The sequence below is a fragment of the Ailuropoda melanoleuca genome, chromosome 20 (assembly GCF_002007445.2).
Source record: "Ailuropoda melanoleuca isolate Jingjing chromosome 20, ASM200744v2, whole genome shotgun sequence".
In the NCBI taxonomy this organism is placed as follows: domain Eukaryota; kingdom Metazoa; phylum Chordata; class Mammalia; order Carnivora; family Ursidae; genus Ailuropoda; species Ailuropoda melanoleuca.
Window position 1 is genome coordinate 5,249,528 of NC_048237.1, and position 19,247 is coordinate 5,268,774.

A 19,247-nucleotide genomic window follows, 5' to 3' on the forward strand; every position below is an offset into this window, starting at 1 on the left:
CAATTTGCAGTTAGTTAATGAAACAGAACATTTCCTTTTCCAAAAATATTTTTAAAGAGTAACTTAAAACACTGTATCATCTAATTGAAGAAAAAAACAATAGCTAAACCAAACACTTAATAAAATGAATTATAAAAGTATTAGGTTCAGAAGAAAAGATGTAAAAGATCAACTTATTATCTCTTAGAATGTTCCCTCGTCAAAGACAAAAAAATTAGAAAAGTCAATAATGAGAAACAATTTTTTATTCTATAGTGAGCAGGAGTCAAATTCTCTCATCTGGCAAAACTACTCTTATCTGAAAGAAAATGCAAAGACATCCATTCCTACTTCCAAGCATTTTAAAAAGAAAATTAAAATGTTGAAAATAAACTTGATAAGTACTCCTTTTATATGGCTTTATTGAACGATTAGAAAAAATTCTATCGAACTGTACACACACACACACACACACACAGTAAGAAGACTAATACACGTCCGGAGTAAAGAGCATTAAGGGTTTTGGTTATATAAACACATGTATAATGTTCTGTTTTAAGAACATACTGTGATATAAGAACTACTACAGCCATGACTGCAAAGAAAATGTTAATGAAATAGGTAGTCCAGAAAGACAGAGTACTGCAAGTCAGCCTATTTAGGAGCCAATGCCTGACTTAGAATCTATGGTACATAAAATAAGCAACATTACAGAGTGACTATTTCATTCTTTTCCCCTGAAGAGTACCACTTTCTTCAATCAAAATAACTGAAAAGCCCTACACTTTCCATAAACATGAATATATGTTCATATAAAATCATACCTTCAAAAGGGACTTTGGAAGGTCACATAATTGGGTATTTACCATACGGTGTGTTATGAAAATATAAATTATGTGCTTTCAGCAGCAATTCCTGTCCTCAGGCAAATCCTCTCATTCCCATCACTGGATGTGAAGTACACTCGATCTACAGCATAAGCAAACTAACAAACTCAGAAGTTTGCAATGGAATGAATATGGTCAGGAATCGCTCATTTAACCCTTTTCCATAATTTGGGGCAAGAATGTTGCTAAACAATCTTAAAAACTACTACTGTGATCTGTATATAAAGATCTCCAAGGTAAGAGAACTCCTGACCATACCTGGGAATCATTGATTCAAGGACTATTAATGCTATCTGACAAGATGACCATCCTTGTATAACAACCTTTCACAGATTTAAATTGTACTAGTTAATAAACTCTACTATTCTCAATGCGAATCCTAACACCTACCTTCAACTTCTGCACAAATCAAATATTTTTCTTTAATATTTTTCAAATAATGTATGTTATCTCGTGAAAAAAGTTTTGATAAACTGGAGTTTGAGAGAAGATGTAACAGTGTTAATACAGTACACAATCATCATTTTCATCAACTAATATGCAGTTTCATTTGGTAAACAGCTTCAGAAAACATTTGTCTAATTCTTTAAATATAGATGTCCAATCTTGTGTTAGAACTACTAAATAAATACCTCCATAGGTAATTCTGATGTGAAGCTAGGAATGAGAACCTTTGATAGATTAATTAAGAAGGAATGAAGAAAAATATTACAAATATTACACAATTTAATTTGACATAACTTTAAAATATGAAACAGTTGTCATTGTCCTTTGCTAGTTTATAAGTGCCTTCTCTAGGCCTGAACCCTCTCTTTTGTGACCCTTCTTGAAACTCAATAAAGCATTCATGATATAAAAAGAAGGAGCCAAGTAGCTAAAACAAATATATAATGTCAAAGATGGTCCAATCTTCCTCTTCGGGAAATTCCCACTTTATAATCTTTAAAACACAGTATATACCACAACTGAAGCCATTATTTTCTCCATCTTGTTTTACATTCCCTTAGGTAACATTTTAAAAACAAAGTAGAGAGATAAACAGAAAAATTAATAGTTTTCATATTCCTTGTCATCACCCTGATGATACATGAACACAAGATGTTTTTTGACTATTAAACATAGGGCCATATGTTTCTTAGCAACTTAATATTCTTTAGATAATAAATTACAAACATTATTCTAGGCCAATTTATGAGGCTCTAACTCATTATTTTTAATAGCTTCACCACATAATATTCTGCAATATCATAATTTATTCAGTCACTCTCCTGCCAAAGAGGTCAGGCTGTTTCCTAACTTTTGCCACTGCAAATAATATTGTGATATACATTCTTTGTCTCTATATTCCTGTGTATTGGTGCATTAAGTTTTACTGGATAGATTCTCAAAGGCTGCAATTTTATAGCATTTCTTCCATCAACGTCGTATAAGAATGATTATTTCCTATACCTGTGCCAGCACTTTAATTTATAAACACACATGCACACACATACATACAGATTTTTGTGTTCCCAAAATATGTGTATTATTAACACACATAGAATTTTACCTATTTGTTAAAAAAAGCATAAGGTTGTGATGTTGATTTATATTTCCCTGATGCCTAGTGAGATTAAACATGCTTTCATATGTTCATTGGATATTTCTATTTCTTTTTCCATAAAGTACCTTTTCATAATCTTGGCCTATTTTTTTCCCTGTCTTTTTTCCCCCTATATAGGAGTTCCCTGTAGAGTTACTAATTCATTGTCATATGTGTGCAATGTATATTTTTCCAAGGATATTGCCATTTTTGCTTATTAATGGTTATTCTACTATACCAAAAATATAAAGTATTTATATCCCAAATCTTAACCTATTCCTTTGTTTTGGGTTTTCTTCTTGCTTAAGAATGTCATCTTCAACTTAACTTCACACACGATAATTTACAGTTTCAATCTTGAATGCATTGAGATTTATTTTTGCATATTGTACAGGGTGGAGGTCTAAATTTATTTTCTTTCAGGTGAGAAGTCAAGTATAGCAGCACCATTTATTAAATAAAACATTCTTTTCTAAAATGAATTAAAATAACACTTAAATATGACTCTGGACCAGGTAGCGTTCTAAATGCTTTTCAGGTATTCATTCATTTAAGAATCATGACAACTCTATGAGCTTGGCACTGTTGCTTTTCATATTTTACAATGAGAAACACACATGGCAATGTTAAAAATGTTTCTTAAATCAAATAATCAGCAAGTGGCAAAGATTTGATTTGAAGCCAGGAATTATGACTCCAGATCACAGTTCTCATTAACGCCTAACCAATACTACCTTTCTTAATGCATAAAAAAATACAGTAAATTTCCATATGTACTTTGATTTCTGAAATCTCTATTATGTTTCACTGACCAACTATATCTATTTGTGTTAATAACACATTCTTTTTATCGTGATAGCTTTATAGTAAATTTTAATAGTGAGTGAAATATGTCATTCCACAAAATATTATTTTTCTTGATAATTCTTTTATTAATAGCCTTATGGTAATTCTTAGGCACTTATTTTTCATAAGTACCAAATCACCTGCCTTTGTTTCTCTCTCCCACAAAACCAAAAAAATTTGGAAGAAAATGAAAATTACAATACATTTGCATTTTAATTTAAAAGTATTGATATTTCCACATTAAATTGTCTCTTCCAAAATTATTTTAAGTCCATTCATTAAGGGAGTGTCTTATGTACTTATCTGAAAATCGTACATTCTCTTAATAGGGATTCTATGCTTTTTTGGTTCAGTTTATTCTTGGGAAGTTTTGAAGATTTTGATATGTATATGATATATACTAAGAAACTGCACTCAAATATTAGCGATTTTTAAAAATATTAGCATTTCATAAAACTCTTCCTAGTAATAAGCAAAGTTCATAAACTCTAATGTATATAATAAAATCAGTAAGTTCACTTAAAAAGAACATTTGGATTTCACTATTTTTCTAGAACTTTCTTAAATATACTTCTAAAGAACACTTCCTCGACATCTCTCTCTCTCTCTCTCTCTCACACACACACACACACACGCTTAAGGAAATGAAAATTAATTTTGATATTTTGGTGGAGAATTATGACAATTCTTGAGACAAGAGATAAGAGCTTGACTGGCTTTCAAACTGTGTTCTGAGTAAAACAGAAGTCTAATGAAGAAGGCTATGCCCCTTTAACTTAACCTCTTTATTCAATACAGAAACACGTAATTACAGAGAACGAACTGGTGTTGCCAGAAAGGAGGGGAGTAATGATAGGCGAAATAGGTGAAGAGGATTAAGAGTTACAGACTTCCAGTTATAAAATAAATAAGTCACAGAGATGAAAAGTACAGCACAGGGAACAGGGTCAATAATATTTTAATAACATTATGTGGTGACAGACAGTAACTACACTTTTCATAGAATTATTGAATCACCATGTTGCATACCTGAAACTAATTTAACATTGTATGTCAACCAAACTTAAGTAATAAAAATTTTAAAAACACCCTTTATCCAGTCGGTTTATATTTTTAGAGAACTTATGTTCAAAATTTCATTTGAAGAGATTTTCAGAAATGAACAATTTTAAACATATAGGCTGTAAGCCTATTCTTCCTCTTAATACTAGTCATTCAACAAATATTGAGAACCTACTGTGTTCCAGATTACTGCTTCTGATACATGACAGAATAAAACAAAGATCCCTCTTCTCATGCAACTTACTTTCTAGGAAAGTGAGAGAGATGATACACAGTAAATATGACAATACACAAAGTATATGGTTTTCTATGAGGTGATGGAAAAAAACACAGGAGTGGGAGAAGGGGGAGGCCAGTTTGCAGTATTAGATAGGGTGGTCAGGGAGGCTTTATTGAGAAGGTTTATTCTAAACTAAGACTTGAGGGCTTTTAAGGTGTTAGTCAAGTAGATCTCTGAGATGAAAGAATTTCATGCAGAGAGAAAAGCCAAGAGCTAAATAGTGAGGGGAGAGCACTCCTAATGCCTGCAATGAAAAGCAAGCAGGTCAATTTGGCTGGGGTGGAGTGAGCGGGGAGGTAAAGTAGGTAATGAAGTGAAAGTGGTAATGTGGTGAGGGCCAGATCTTGCAAGTTAATGGCTGTCATTTTGGGGATTTTTGGCTTTTATTGAGTGAAATGGGAAACTATTACAGGTATAAGCAGAGGGGGAAAAAACCTGACACATTTTAAAAGGAATACAGACTTTATAGAGAACAGACTTTTGGCGAGCAAGGGTAGAAAGGCAGGAAACCCTATATGGAAATTGTTGCAATAATTCAGGCTTGGATTAGGGTAGCAGCAGATGTAATGAGAAGCGATTAAGATTCTACAACCTTTTTTAAAGGTAGAGTCACTATAATTTCTTATAGGACCTGGACTTTGAGTACAAAAGAGAAGAGATGAGGGTGAATCCAATATTTCTGTTACAAGCAAGCGGATTTTTGGTGCTGTCTTCTACTGCTATGGTAAAGGCTGATACACACGGAATAGGTTTGGGGTAGTTTTTGGATTGTTGAATTTAAGAGGTCTATTAGATATGCAAGTGGAAATTGCTGCATGGGAAACAATACAGTCTATAGTCTCACTGTAAGATCTGAATTAGAGATAAGTATGAACCCAAGTTATGTGGAACCTGAGTCATACAATTTTAAGGGACATCTTTGGGAAATATGTTCAAATTTATGAACATAAAATTAGGTAATAAGCTTGAGGGGGTGAGAAATCTTAAGGCTTAAGCTCCATGGGTTTACCTGTCTCACACTAAAGACATAAATTTTGCAGGTTGTCAGCATATGAAAGCCATGGTATTAGATAAGGAGAAAGAAAAGTATAAACCCAGAAGTAATTTCAAGTATTAAGACATGGAGCACTCCCAATATTGAGTAGGATGACAGCAGGAACTAGCAAAGGATTCTGAGACAAAGCACATGGTATGATGCAGGAGAAAAATCACGAGTGTGCAGTATCCTGGACGCCAAGTAAAGAAAGCATGCCAAGGAAATGGAAGTGATAAATTATGACAAATACTGTTGACAGGCCAAGTAACAGGTGGACTGAGAAAAGACAACTGGAATTAGCAGTGCGGTCGACACTGAAGTCCTTGGCAAACCCAGTGTTGGTGGAATGGTGGAGGAAAAAAAATCTCACTAGAGTGGATTTCAGAAAAAATGGGAAGAGAGATACTGGAAAACAGAAGAGAAAATAATTTGTGTATTTTGCTACAAAGGAGTATAAGAAGAGGGACATTAGTTGGCGGGGGGAGTGGGATTGAAAGAAGTTTTGTTTGGTCTTCGAAGATGCGAGAAAAAACAGATATATGTATGCTGATGGGAATGATGCCACAGAGACAAAAAACATGAAATATAAAGGAGAAAGAAGGAAGAACTGAAGGAATGTCCTTGAGTAAAGGAAGAAGGATGAAATTTAACGTACAACTGAAATTACTGGCTTCAGGTAGGAGAAGGTGAGATAACAAAAGAGAATGTACATACGTGGGTATAAATACGGGCTCAGTGAAGTAGGAAGTAAGGTCATCAGTTGGGAGTGAGGATGGAGTAAGAGATATTGGAAGGTTTGATACGGGGTTCTTAAATGGCCCCATGATTTCGGCCTCCTTGGTGCTACTTTTTGTGCAATTCTCTCCATTTGAATGTGGGTGAAAATTGTGACTTGATTCTAACCAACAGAATGTGTCGAAAAGATGGAATGTCAGTACTGTGATTAAGTTATGTTGTATGGCAAAGGAGGTAAGAAGTCACTTCTGTGATTAGATTTAATATATGACTCCATCTTGCTAGCACACACTGGAGAAAGATTCTCCTGCTGGCTTTGCAAGACGCAAATAGCCACGGTGCCAAGTGCCTACTGGAAAGAGGGTCATACTTCAGGGAACTTGGGCAGCCTCTAGAATCTGAGGGTGGCCTCTTGCCAACAGACAGTAAGAAGTCAGCACCCTCAGCCATACAACTGCAAGGAACTGAATGCTGCCATCAACCTGGATCCACTTAAAAGGGGATTAGGCTCCAGTCAAGCTTCTAGATGAGAATGCACTCCATCCGATACTTTGATTGCAGTTTTGTGAGACCAGGAACAGAGAACTCGGTGAAGCAGTGCCTGGATTCTTGACCTATGGAAACTATAAGATAATAAACGGGTGCTGTTTGAAGCACTGCGTAATTTGTCACACAGCAACAGAAAACTAATGCAGGGGTTGAAAGAAGAGAACTTATGAAATAGCCATCTAGAAAGTAAAAAAGTGAATGGGCTTATGACTGAAAGAATTAAGGGTTCACTTGAGATCTAGTCATGAATTTAAAGAAAGACCAGTTGAGTTTTACCTGTGTTTTCCTGTAACCACAGCAAGGGTGCTGTATATGAGTTACCTATTTTCATGTTTTATTATATTTTGGTATAGAATTTCAAATTCATCAGTAAATAAGTAAATGTCTATAAAGCATATATTTTGACAATCATTATTTTTCCTTTTTCTTTTCATGAAATTTGAGAAGAATCACAGGAGAGCTAACAACGAGGAACCTAAAATTAAAGCTGGAATTTAATTTTTGGCACCATTGACTGATTAACAAAACCATTTTGTTGAATTTTGAGGTGACTGAAAAATTTAGTATCAACAACTTAGAACTGATGATCAAACCCAACTCGTTTTTTATTTTGTTCTTAAGGTTTTTAAAAACACACTGCTTAAAGAAATCTAATTATATTTATTATATCTTTATATTTGTTTCATATTTAAAATTCCATATGTAAGAAATTTCAATGTTGCACCTTGCAATATACAGCACGTGCAAAAAAAGTCCAAGTTGTAAAACTATTAGCCCCACTAACTTTTCTTTCTCATTAGGGAAATAATAGCAATTTGCTTTATCATTAGACAACACACAACTTAGTACTCTCACTAGTGAGGAAAATAACTGTAGAGTAGTTTAAACTATCTAAAAAAGAATACAGGGGAGACTTTGATTACAGAAATATTCTGGAGTTAAAAAAGCAGCAACACTAGTATCTTAGAATCCTTCTTTAGAAAGGATAAAACTCAGTTTTCATAAGCTCTATGTTATGCTATTTACCACCTTCCAGAATACTCTTTCTTTTTCATATCGCTTGAAAGATACTTCAGAAAAAAAAATAAACATAACCTAACACTTATGGTTAACATTACATTCAAGAACAATGAATTTATTTCATTCTTCAACCCTATGAGATGCTACTATTATTTGAATTTCACAAAAGGGGAGACTGAATCCCAATTTACTCAGCAAGTAAATGCCAGAACAAGGATTTGATCATAGGCAATGTGGCATCAGTCTTGACTTATAACCACCATTCTGTAGGACTTCTCATATGATAGTCCTTCAATTTTCAGGGGGAAATTATTATACACCCACAACACTATATTTATAGTCTGGAACTCTGACCTGTGGAAATAGTCTGACCTCGTAGAAACATGAGGGTAGAAAAAGTAAAACTTAGTATGTACTGAAACACGTAATCATTTTTTAAAAGAATAGAAAAGGTTTTTAATGTTGGAACTGCAATAAAACTTACTCTTTGGTGTCTTTTCTGTGTTTTTTACTTTTGGGTTTTCTGAATATTAATAGCCCCTTAGACCTTTTTATCAAATTATTGTGATAATGTGACATCACTGTAACATAGACAAACTATTTATTCTGGGAACAGAACTCAATCATAACACATTTAGCTGTTATTGATGAAAATAACATAACCAGTCATCTGGATGTATTTTATATTGGTTTATAAAAGTTCACAAGGAAAAAGTTTATAATTTTAACACCAGAAGGTATCATATTAGCTGTAACACATAAAAATAATTTTCTTATAGGTTTAAAATTCATTTTAATTATGGAGACTTTAAGATGATCATATTAGAACCCATTTTTCTATTGGTTATTACCCTTACAGATCTACGCTAATATAGTGTGAATTTGAATTCATAGGGAAATACTGAGAGAAAAAAATGATCACAAACTATTAATAACATAAGGATGGACGATGACTACAATTCCTTTAATAAATTTAAGAATCTTGTTTTGTTCTTGTAGATCTTGCCTCATGTTATCCAGGAGATATTATGCTTGTTTGTATAAAAACAGAAGAAACCAGAATATAAATAAAATATACTTAACAAATATAACTGAGTATAGTGGACAAAGTACAAAACCACAATGAATTGTTATTTCAAATATTAGAAAAAGAATTGGCAAAGGTGGATATGGTAACATATACAGAGGGTAAAAACATTAGTAGACTTCAATGTATAAACTAGCCTTTTTAAGAAATCATTTAATAATATTCACATGTTCATATAAAATAAATAAAAGAAAATACAAATCTAACTTCAAAGACAAAATTACTGAGATAGTTTTTCTTTCCAGATCCAGGATTTTTTACATTGTTCGTTGAGAAAAATTACTAGTTTTGTTTTTGTTGCTGCTGTACTCATTTGTCTTGTTTTTGTTCGGAAAGTAAAGAATGATAAAGTACAAGAGAAATATTTAAAAAATAAAGTTAGTGTTGCCCCAATAGTTTTCTATATCATGTAATTAAAGCTCACTTAAGAGATAAGGTATATAGAGTGAAATGTATAAACACTTTTTAACTTCATGCATTAATATTACAAGCTTTCTTTTCACTTTATGTCATAGTATTTCCTTCAAACAGAAGTGCTGGGATTCATCACTAGAGATATATGTAGTATTTTAACGAATTTATGGGGACTAAAATATGAGTATTATAAAGTACTTTTGTCTAAAAGGAACGCTACTGCATAAAATGAAAATCAAGCTCCTACTATACAATAACATGGCACCTTATGTTAGTTTTGCTTCCAGTTATTATTTTAACATTTTTCCTGAGGTTGCAAAAGTATTAGACTCCATAAATAAGCAAAATAATTCTGACTGCCTTATATTAGATTACATGCAAAAGGCACATTTAATATAGTTAGCAAATATAGTTCAAAGTTAATAATTTATTGGTCAAGTATATGAAAAATATATTAAAAAGATAAGCTTTTGTTTAATAATGGAATAATCCCATAAGGCCTTGTATTAGTGAAAAAGTAGAAATATTAAAGAAAACAACATCTCTCACCTAAATGAAGCTCAACTCAGACAGAATGAAAATGTGTTTAATCATTTTAATGAATATATTTTCAACATTTGTCAAGTACAGTATGGCTCTGAATTACATAAAATATTTCAGATGATTAACTTAAATGTGCCAAAAATAACTACATATTTGAAAAATGACCTACAAATATTCAGTACCCAAACAATCAACAAATCAAACTAATATATTTCTAATGTCAAAGTCTGCCACTCCACCAAAGAAAATGGTTGTATTAAATTAGAAGACTATACCATCTCCTAAATTGTAAAACGGAAATAAAATTATCACAAACACCAATTTTCAGTTATTTTTAGATTGCTAGAAATACTTTTCATTGAAAGCTGAAAATTATTTACATATTAAGGCATGTCTGAAATAAAAAACAAATGAAAATGCATTCACTTTTAAAGATATACCTTTGCTCAATAGGTCATATTTATACAATTTTTTACATATATGATATTCTTAACTTATATACCAATAATCCTAGGAAGAACCAATAATGGAGATTATAAACAGTGACTCAATAAATAACCCGCAGAGCTCCATAAAGTCATAATTTTAAGGGAAAAATCCAAAATTCGAGTAGTCTACCATCTGAATATATTTTTGTTATTTAAAGTTAAAAAACGCACATAAATTTTCAGGAATAATCGATATTTCTTTCTCAGGTTATTTGGAATCTGATCATGGTGTACTTATGTGAATGAACGAATACATCCTTAACCCACCATTATCTTTTTCTCCAGTGTGCAGGCAATCACCCGTGAAAAGTATGGTGTAGATGACAGGATGATACTGTACCTGATTAGCTCTGGAGGTGGTCATGGGATCAGATGGAGAGGACTTGGTGGTAGTTGGGGAAGATGGCAATGTCTGGGAACAAAGCAGTTCAGGAGCAAATCAACCTTTAAAAGCCTTAAACTGATTATTTAAATAAAACAAAATAAAATAAAATGTAATATAACGAGAACAAAATCCTATGAACAAATTTTTCTCCTATTCATTCAAATTTAATGGAATTTAAGGTCAATTAAGTAACTAATGCATGTAAATATGCATGCATAAGCATGTAAAAATAAATTCATGACTTGAAATCATGATGGTGACTGATAAAAATTCACATGAGTATTAAAGGTATCCTGACCATATTCATGAATAGTAGTCTCTTTTCTTTCCCTCTTGTTTGCTTAGGGGAAAAGAGATGTCAAACAAAAATTCAAGAAATTCAATGAGTAAAACTGAAAGAGTCATCTTCCTATCAATGAATACAGTCGGGGATTGGAAGAAGTGGTGAAATGAAGTTTACTTTGGCATAAAAGCATCCACCTACTTAACATGTTGAACATCACCAACAAGTTGATTCCACATGAATTTAGGGATCCATACTTAAAAGCAACTAAATTTGCAGTTCTGAGTTCTTAAATCACATTATCTCCTAAAATATTAATTTTTAACAAATTTAGAGCCCGTCTGAAAATGAAACATTAACCTCATATTAATAAACAAGTAACTCATAGCATTTTAACAAACTGCCATGTATTTTTATCATTGATGTTAACAACTAAAATTTTAATATAGATGCACTGTAGCATTATCAGCCTGTGTTGAAAATAAGCACAAAGATATTAGGAATCATATTTATTGTTCACTTCATTCCGAAATGCTTCCACATACTGTACATAAAATATGCTGTGTGAGATCATAATATACTTTTTGAACAATCCATTAATGTAATTTAAAAACTTCTCAAGTCTAATAGAATAACCTTGAAGTGTAAGATGTTAAACCTTTTTCTTTTTAAAAATATATACTTTCACTTAGCAAATAGCATTGCTTACGTAGCACCCTCAATATATAATATTTCCTAATAGATGAAATGGGGTAGTTTTATAGTATATACACAATTCTATATGGNTAGTTTTATAGTATATAGACAAATTCTATATGGCCATTTTGTTTTATGCTAATAAATATGCAGCAAAATTACTCAGATATGAGCAAAAGCATAACTTTAAAGGTTCAGCAGTGTCAGGAATAGCAGATAAAATTACTTAATAAAATCACATTTCTTCATTTGAGATTTCAAAAGTTCTGATTTAGGTAGAACAAAGCAGTTAAGCATAAAAGAAAGGTTAGGAAATTCACAGGCTTCTACTTAACTTACTGTTCTCCAGTAACAAATTAAGATTGGTTCTGACATCAAATCATGTTATAAATAGTCCACTCCTCAAGGAATTCCTGGCTCTTCTAAGTTAAAACCTAAAATACTTTGAGGAAAACTAGACTTAATGTTGAGCTATACCAAGGTTTTTGTTAAATCATATTTAAAAAGGGGACAGGAGCAACATTCAGAAGTAAAACTTCATAAAAGGAGAAACAAAATCTTCAAATCCTTCGTTTTCTATTTTCACTCTTTGTAATAAATTCCCATCATTTCTCCAGAGAGACTTTCATTTTTCAGTTATTAAAAATTGCTCTAATATTTTCTTTTCATGCAATTCTATGCTGGAACATATGTTACTGACTTCATGCTACTATGTGATGAACAGTAAAGATTTTATTATCCCGCCTCTGGTTATGACTGTTACGACAGAGAATTCCTGAGAGTAGTTAACATACATTTAAAAATCTGTTCTGTACTTAGATTATGAGGTTGCTGACGAAACAGATATGATATAAATCTAAAGGTCATTTCTCCCCGAATAGGTTAGAATTTAAGTTCATTAACCTACAGAAACACTAAGTATGTGCTGGGTTCTCCTATTTCCAACAGGGTGAAATCAACCTGAAATACCACAGGTTCACTAGGATATCCACCTTGCCCTGGCTATGAATTCTCAGTAAGGTACTGAAACACTGCAAAGAATGATGTGGAAAAAGTAGTAATACCACGTGACTCACAATTTGTAGTCACATAGGTTAATACTATCTTCAGTCAATTTATTCGATCCCTTTCTTTTTGCTTGGCATATATATGAACTATCGGACATGTATTATTAGTAACTGATACAACTCATAGTCATCAACATTGTCCTTAATAATTCTAATGCTATTTACTTCTCACAGAAACAAAAAGCAATAACTTTAAACTTCAGGGAAAATATTAATGTGTTTAAATCATTAAAAATTTGCTTATTAAACATCATAGTCTGATAAGAAATTAGAATTTTAGTATTTCAAATAAACTGGTGAGAATTATATAAATTTGGGCTTCAGGGATAAGATTATCAAAATGCCACAATAAATTGTCTCTAAGTATATTTTCTTCATTTAAATTCCTAAGATAATGAGCACATAATGAAATAAACACACGATGACTTTTGTAGCCATTATTCATATAGACCCTTAAAACACAAAATGTTTCCTCCCTTTACCAACTTAACCTATAACAACAAAAAGATTCCAGAAAGTTTTCATTTTTGTTGATTTTTTAAAGTACTAGCTACAAAAAATTGTTCTAACAAACAGATAAATGTAAATATATTAAAATAATGCCTTTAATTTAAAATGTTTATTAATTAGATTAATGAAACAGCTGTGATAGTTTTCTTAACAACAGAAATAGAACCAGAGAATCCATAAGAAATATTTCAATGTACATCATAAGTGTATGATATGTTTGTTTCCCTATATTTTATAAACAAAACATTTACTCCTACTTACTACACAGATTTCAAATTTGGTGGTTTCAAGTTAAAAATCATTTAGTAAAATTTCTGTAACACATCATGAAGATGTAACTAACTGAACATCCACATAAGCAACAGTATATTAAAATATTTATTATAAAAAACACAAAGGACATTCTCCTCTAAAAATGCTTTCTTTACATTTATGAAATAGTGATTGTGAAGGACATTTTTTAGCACAATTTTATCTTTCAAATGGAAAAGTATAATATGCTTTTATTTACACGAATTGACTAGCTGTTTAAGAATTCTGCTTTAAAGATTGAAGGCTGAATTACTTAACGCAGAAAAACTTAAAGTATTTTACAATTTCAAAATAGTGGATCCTTTGAAAGAGTTTTAAAATATTCATGATCTAACAATAGACATTTAGTTAAATGTAGATATTACTAGGCTTCTGGGAATAAGAACTAAAAAGTAATTACAAATTGTAAAATGCATTCTTGTTAACGAGCGACACTTTTGCTGGACCAGAAAACATCACTATAAATAAACTCTGTAATATATGCAGTTACCTCCAAGCAAATCTACAGTAACAGACTGTCAAGAACCTCTGATATTTATAGGTATGGTGAGAACAGCAATGAAAAACAAATCTCAATTGTAATTCAAAATCTACTACTAGCTGAGTAATATTACTCAAGTAATCACCTTCCCAAACCGTGTTTTGAGTTCTGTTAAATAAATCTGTATAGTGCTCTAACAAAAAAAAACAAAAAAAAAACAAAAAAAAATTAAAAAAAAGATAAAATATGTGAATATGTAATTGTCATCTTTGGTTTTTCATTGTGACAAGTATCCTCCCCTTCTTCCAATGTCTGAACTATCTGGAACCCCTCAGCACTAATATAAACTCATGCTGTCCAATTTACACAGGTCTTTCAGAATTTATTCTTATATAGCTTATTTTCCTCATAGTTGCTATTCTGCACCTTTATCCTTTTCTTCAATCATTCAACCCCATGTATTTTATCTACCTTTCCACTGATAGTCTTTATTACCTGAAAGAAATCATGATTTTTCAGAATGAACTTTCTTACTTACTACAGTTGACTACACTTGAACTTTTTCCATTTTCCAAACCATTTTTTTCCTCCATCTTCCTATTTTTTTCATTATAGGCAAAATTGTATACTCAGACCTCCCACCNTTTCATTGTGACAAGTATCCTCCCGTTCTTCCAATGTCTGAACTATCTGGAACCCCTCAGCACTAATATAAACTCATGTCGTCCAATTTACGCAGGTCTTTCAGAATTTATTCTTATATAGCTTATTTTCCTCATAGTTGCTATTCTGCACCTTTATCCTTTTCTTCAATCATTCAATCCCATGTATTTTATCTACCTTTCCACTGATAGTCTTTATTACCTGAAAGAAATCATGATTTTTCAGAATGAACTTTCTTACTTACTACAGTTGACTACACTTGAACTTTTTCCATTTTCCAAACCATTTTTTTCCTCCATCTTCCTATTTTTTTCATTATAGGCAAAATTGTATACTCAGACCTCCCACCTTTCATAGGTTAGGACCTTAACACCCTAAATATTAACTTTCCACCACTCCTGAGGCAACTTGTCCCCTCACAGTAATCTCGTCTCTGATTTCTCTGCCTTTTCAAGCTCCTTTTTATTCTTTAACACAAGCCATTCCCTCTTGAGCAGCAGGAGTTATGTGAACCTCCCTTATCTAACTTGCACTTTACTGCTTTGTATATCCCAAATTCCAAATCAGCATTTCTACCCTTCATACCATTTTTTTTTTCTTTACCTAACTGGCCTGTTTACTTTTAGGAAATCATATTAGTAGGAAATAATGACTGCTCTCACCATGAGATTAACACTAGCTTTTAAATCTCCAATAATTTCTTACTTAAAAAATTATTCTGTATTTTTCTCTGAGTAGTTGATCTTTTTTAGCATCTCTCCTTAAACTTTCCCTCCTTATTTTATTACAGGGAGTATTACTGATTTCCCTTTTACCCTTATGATAATGAAGAGTACTTACTAAGAACCAGGCATAGTTCTACTCAGTTAATACAATATCCTTATTAAATAGATTATTATTACTAGTCCCATGTTATAGGTAAAGAAGTTGAGGTACCGGGAAGCAAAACAACTCACTCAAAGGTACATAGCTGGTCAATTAAGGAGCCAGGAATTGAACCTGGAGCAGTCCTGCTCCACATCCTATGACTTAACAACTACACTACAATGCCTCTGACTTACTTTTTCTGGTAACTGCTTCTTTATCTCATTTTTTGCTTCTTTTTTCCCCCTCTCCTACTATGAAGATGGTAAGTGAAATTATCGCCTTGAATGTAATTAAGGATCTATATTTTCAGTCTTACATTCTCACCTGTACTTCTATAAAAGACTACCTCAAGAGAAAAGCATACTACTTACAACTTATTCAATTTGTCTGCAACACATAAAAATATTATCTCAAACAGGCGCCCAACTAAAATTCACTTATTGCTTTCTAGGCTTCACCATTCTGCTTGGCTCAAAACCATATATAATCATTTTTTAATTTTCTCACCATTTTGGAACTAGAACAAGTCAGTCTCAAAGCCTTACAGATTTTACTTCAAAATATCTTTCAACTTCAGAAATTTGTCTCAACTTCACTACCAAAAGAGATTAGGTGTTTGTCATCTTAAAATACTGCCTAGTCTCTTAACTTTACCCGGATCCAAGACATTCTATTTTAAATGAGGTTCTCTTCTTGTATAAACTTATTCCAGATACTGAAAAGTCCCCAAAGAGAGCAAGCTATTGGATTTCATTTTATCAGCATTGTCCAAAATTGGAGATAAGATAGCCCAGTGTTAAGATCAATTACCAGTTACATTTCCTTGGGCAAGTTACTCAATTCCTTTAAACATCAGCTTCCATAAGTATAACATGGATTCTGTACTCTTTCCTTGCTTCATAGGTTTTTGTGAAGATACATAAAATGTGATAATACATGTAAAGTGCATAGCACAATGGCTGGCACAGAAACAGAATAAACACCGTAGATAGCACTGTTATTTTACTGATCCTTCATTCTTGACCACCAAACCTTTATTTATTTTTCCTGACAAAGCTTAACATTCCTTAGATTTGTGAGTGTTACATGAAAGAAGTTTAGAAAATATTATCTTACAAACCTTCAAACCTAAAGATCTGCATAGTAATCACTCAGCTAATTGTCATAGTTCTCTTATTCTACCAATAGTTATGCCTACAAGCACGCTAAGAGTTGGTCTGGATTCTTAGCACAAAAGAGAACAAAATGCAGAGGTGCCTCCTTTTGTCCTAACTTTCCAGAGAAATTAAAAGAGTTCTTTGGGGAAATATTAGGAAGTATCCATAGTCTATAGAATGCCTCTCGGCCAGACACCCAAGGCTCTCTATTATCTGGTCCCATCCTATCTATCTAACATTAATTTCCTCTAAACTCCAATCCAAATGTTCCATTTCTATTATGAGAGTCTTCTTACTATTCAACTATTATATCTTTCTCCTCAAATCCATTATTGTTTCACATGCCTAAAATAAGTTTTTTTTCTTTCTTCTCTAATTAGGAAATTCCTATATAATCTTCAAGGCCCGGTTCAAACCTTCACCCTATTCTATAAGACCACATGTCACTCCAGCCTACATTTCTTTCACATGCCTCTGAACTTTTATAGTACACTGTTTGTATTGTAGTTTTGGTATATAATACAGTTTGACATTTTTATAAATTATTTTAATCATTTATGATCTCTCCCAAACTAGTTTGAGAGAACAAGGGCTATAATTTAATATATCTTGCAATTCAATAAGAAGGAATTCAATAAATTCATGACAGTATGGATGAATAATGAACATATTATGTGCTATTTTTGCCAATTTTTCATGACAGTGGTAAAATTCTTTGACTAAGATTTCTGATATGTTCATTTGATTTTTTTTAAATATAAGAGAACGCTCTAAATGCCTATAACCACTTTGCTCTTAATGTGGCTTTTCTTAAAAATACATTTGAGCCAAAAGGAAAAAAAACTGCTGAAAATCTGTAAGAGACAAAAGTTAACAAATGCTAACTATATTACTGATTTGCGGTTCCCACCTCGTTTTAGCGTTTACTGTATTGACTCATTATGTACAGACAACCATATTTAGAGAAGGCTTTGAGGGATTTAAAAGAAGAAAAGTTTCAATAATCCTAGGAGGGGAAAAAAGTATCAAGCTCAAAATATAAAAAGGTGGAAATGGATAAATGTGTACTAAATAATCTGGGCTAAAGATGTGTTCCAGGAAGGTGTTCAGAACTACAAACAGGGTTTAAATTATTTGAATACCACTGACTGTCTCTGCTATTTGTGTGTCCTGAAAATAAGAAGTATGTTCTATGTTGTAATAAGTATGTTTAACTTTGGTTTATTTGCTTGTGCTCCATATCAGTTTCTTAGTATACTGACTTGTAAAATAAGCACAATGGTATTAGGTACTTCATAATAATAATAATAACCTTAATAAAACTAATTAGGGTTATGGAACACAGACCACAATATTTTGATTATTTGATTCCTGTTAATTATTATTACTATTATCATTTGAATATATAAAGTACTGGAATCCCTCTATTGGCAAATAAATATTTTTAAAATAAAACAATAACAACAAAAAGCATTTGAGAGGGAACATCTAATATTTGAAGTTGGAGGTAAGGCTGTGTCATGCTAGATTTCATCATTCCACTATATGAAAGACCTGCAAGACCAGTTTGCACTCTTTTCCTAAGAAACTATATTTGTTTGGGCACTCATTCAGTCAATAAGGGGAGGTTTCATTTGGGCAGGATGTTCTGGTTCACGCAATTTATTCAGTTAACAACTGTATCTAGATTACATAATTCAAAATATAATATTCTGTTAAAAGTCCATAATATATGGTTTGAAAATATAACTTTTAAAGCAACTTTTATTTGTTTAGAACTAACTTTGATTTCCTATTTTAAGTCCAAGTTACATACAAATTATACATTTTTAGGAAGCAAAACCTTAAAATTATCAACCATAAAAAAAAACAGACATGAAGTAATAAACATTAAGAAAATCTATAATTTCATATTTAACATGAATTCATTTCTATGCAGAAGTCATATTTTCTAGCTCTCTCAATTTTCAAAATCCTAATTTTATTCTTTGCACAAATTAATTAAAAGAAAATTCTAAAAAGACGTTTAAAAGAATTTGTTTTTAAAATTAACTTCAGGACTAAAGAAAGCCCTAAGCAGAGATAAATGTTATCAGTTAAAGGGAAGAGCACCATTTAAAAGAAATCTTACTGTGATTCTATGTATTATAATCTACAACATATATATATATCATATGAAATGTTTTTATATATTCTAGAGCAATTTATTTTAAACATATTATTTTATAATGGATAGCCAGCATTTTTATAGAATTGTGGTCATTTAAATTTATATGCTTGCCTTACTGTTTGGAAAATAACCCAACAAAAAATCTTAC

General features: G+C 31.9%; 1 protein-coding gene across 1 annotated transcript in view; it reads right to left on the bottom strand.

Moving 5' to 3' along the window:
* Nucleotides 1-19,247, bottom strand: part of NOVA1 (NOVA alternative splicing regulator 1) — a 147,665-nt gene that overhangs the window by 15,972 nt on the left and 112,446 nt on the right. Inside the window, 1 exon segment of the mRNA XM_034648523.1 lies at nt 10,849-10,920. Within this exon segment, the coding sequence (XP_034504414.1) occupies nt 10,849-10,920 (72 nt within the window).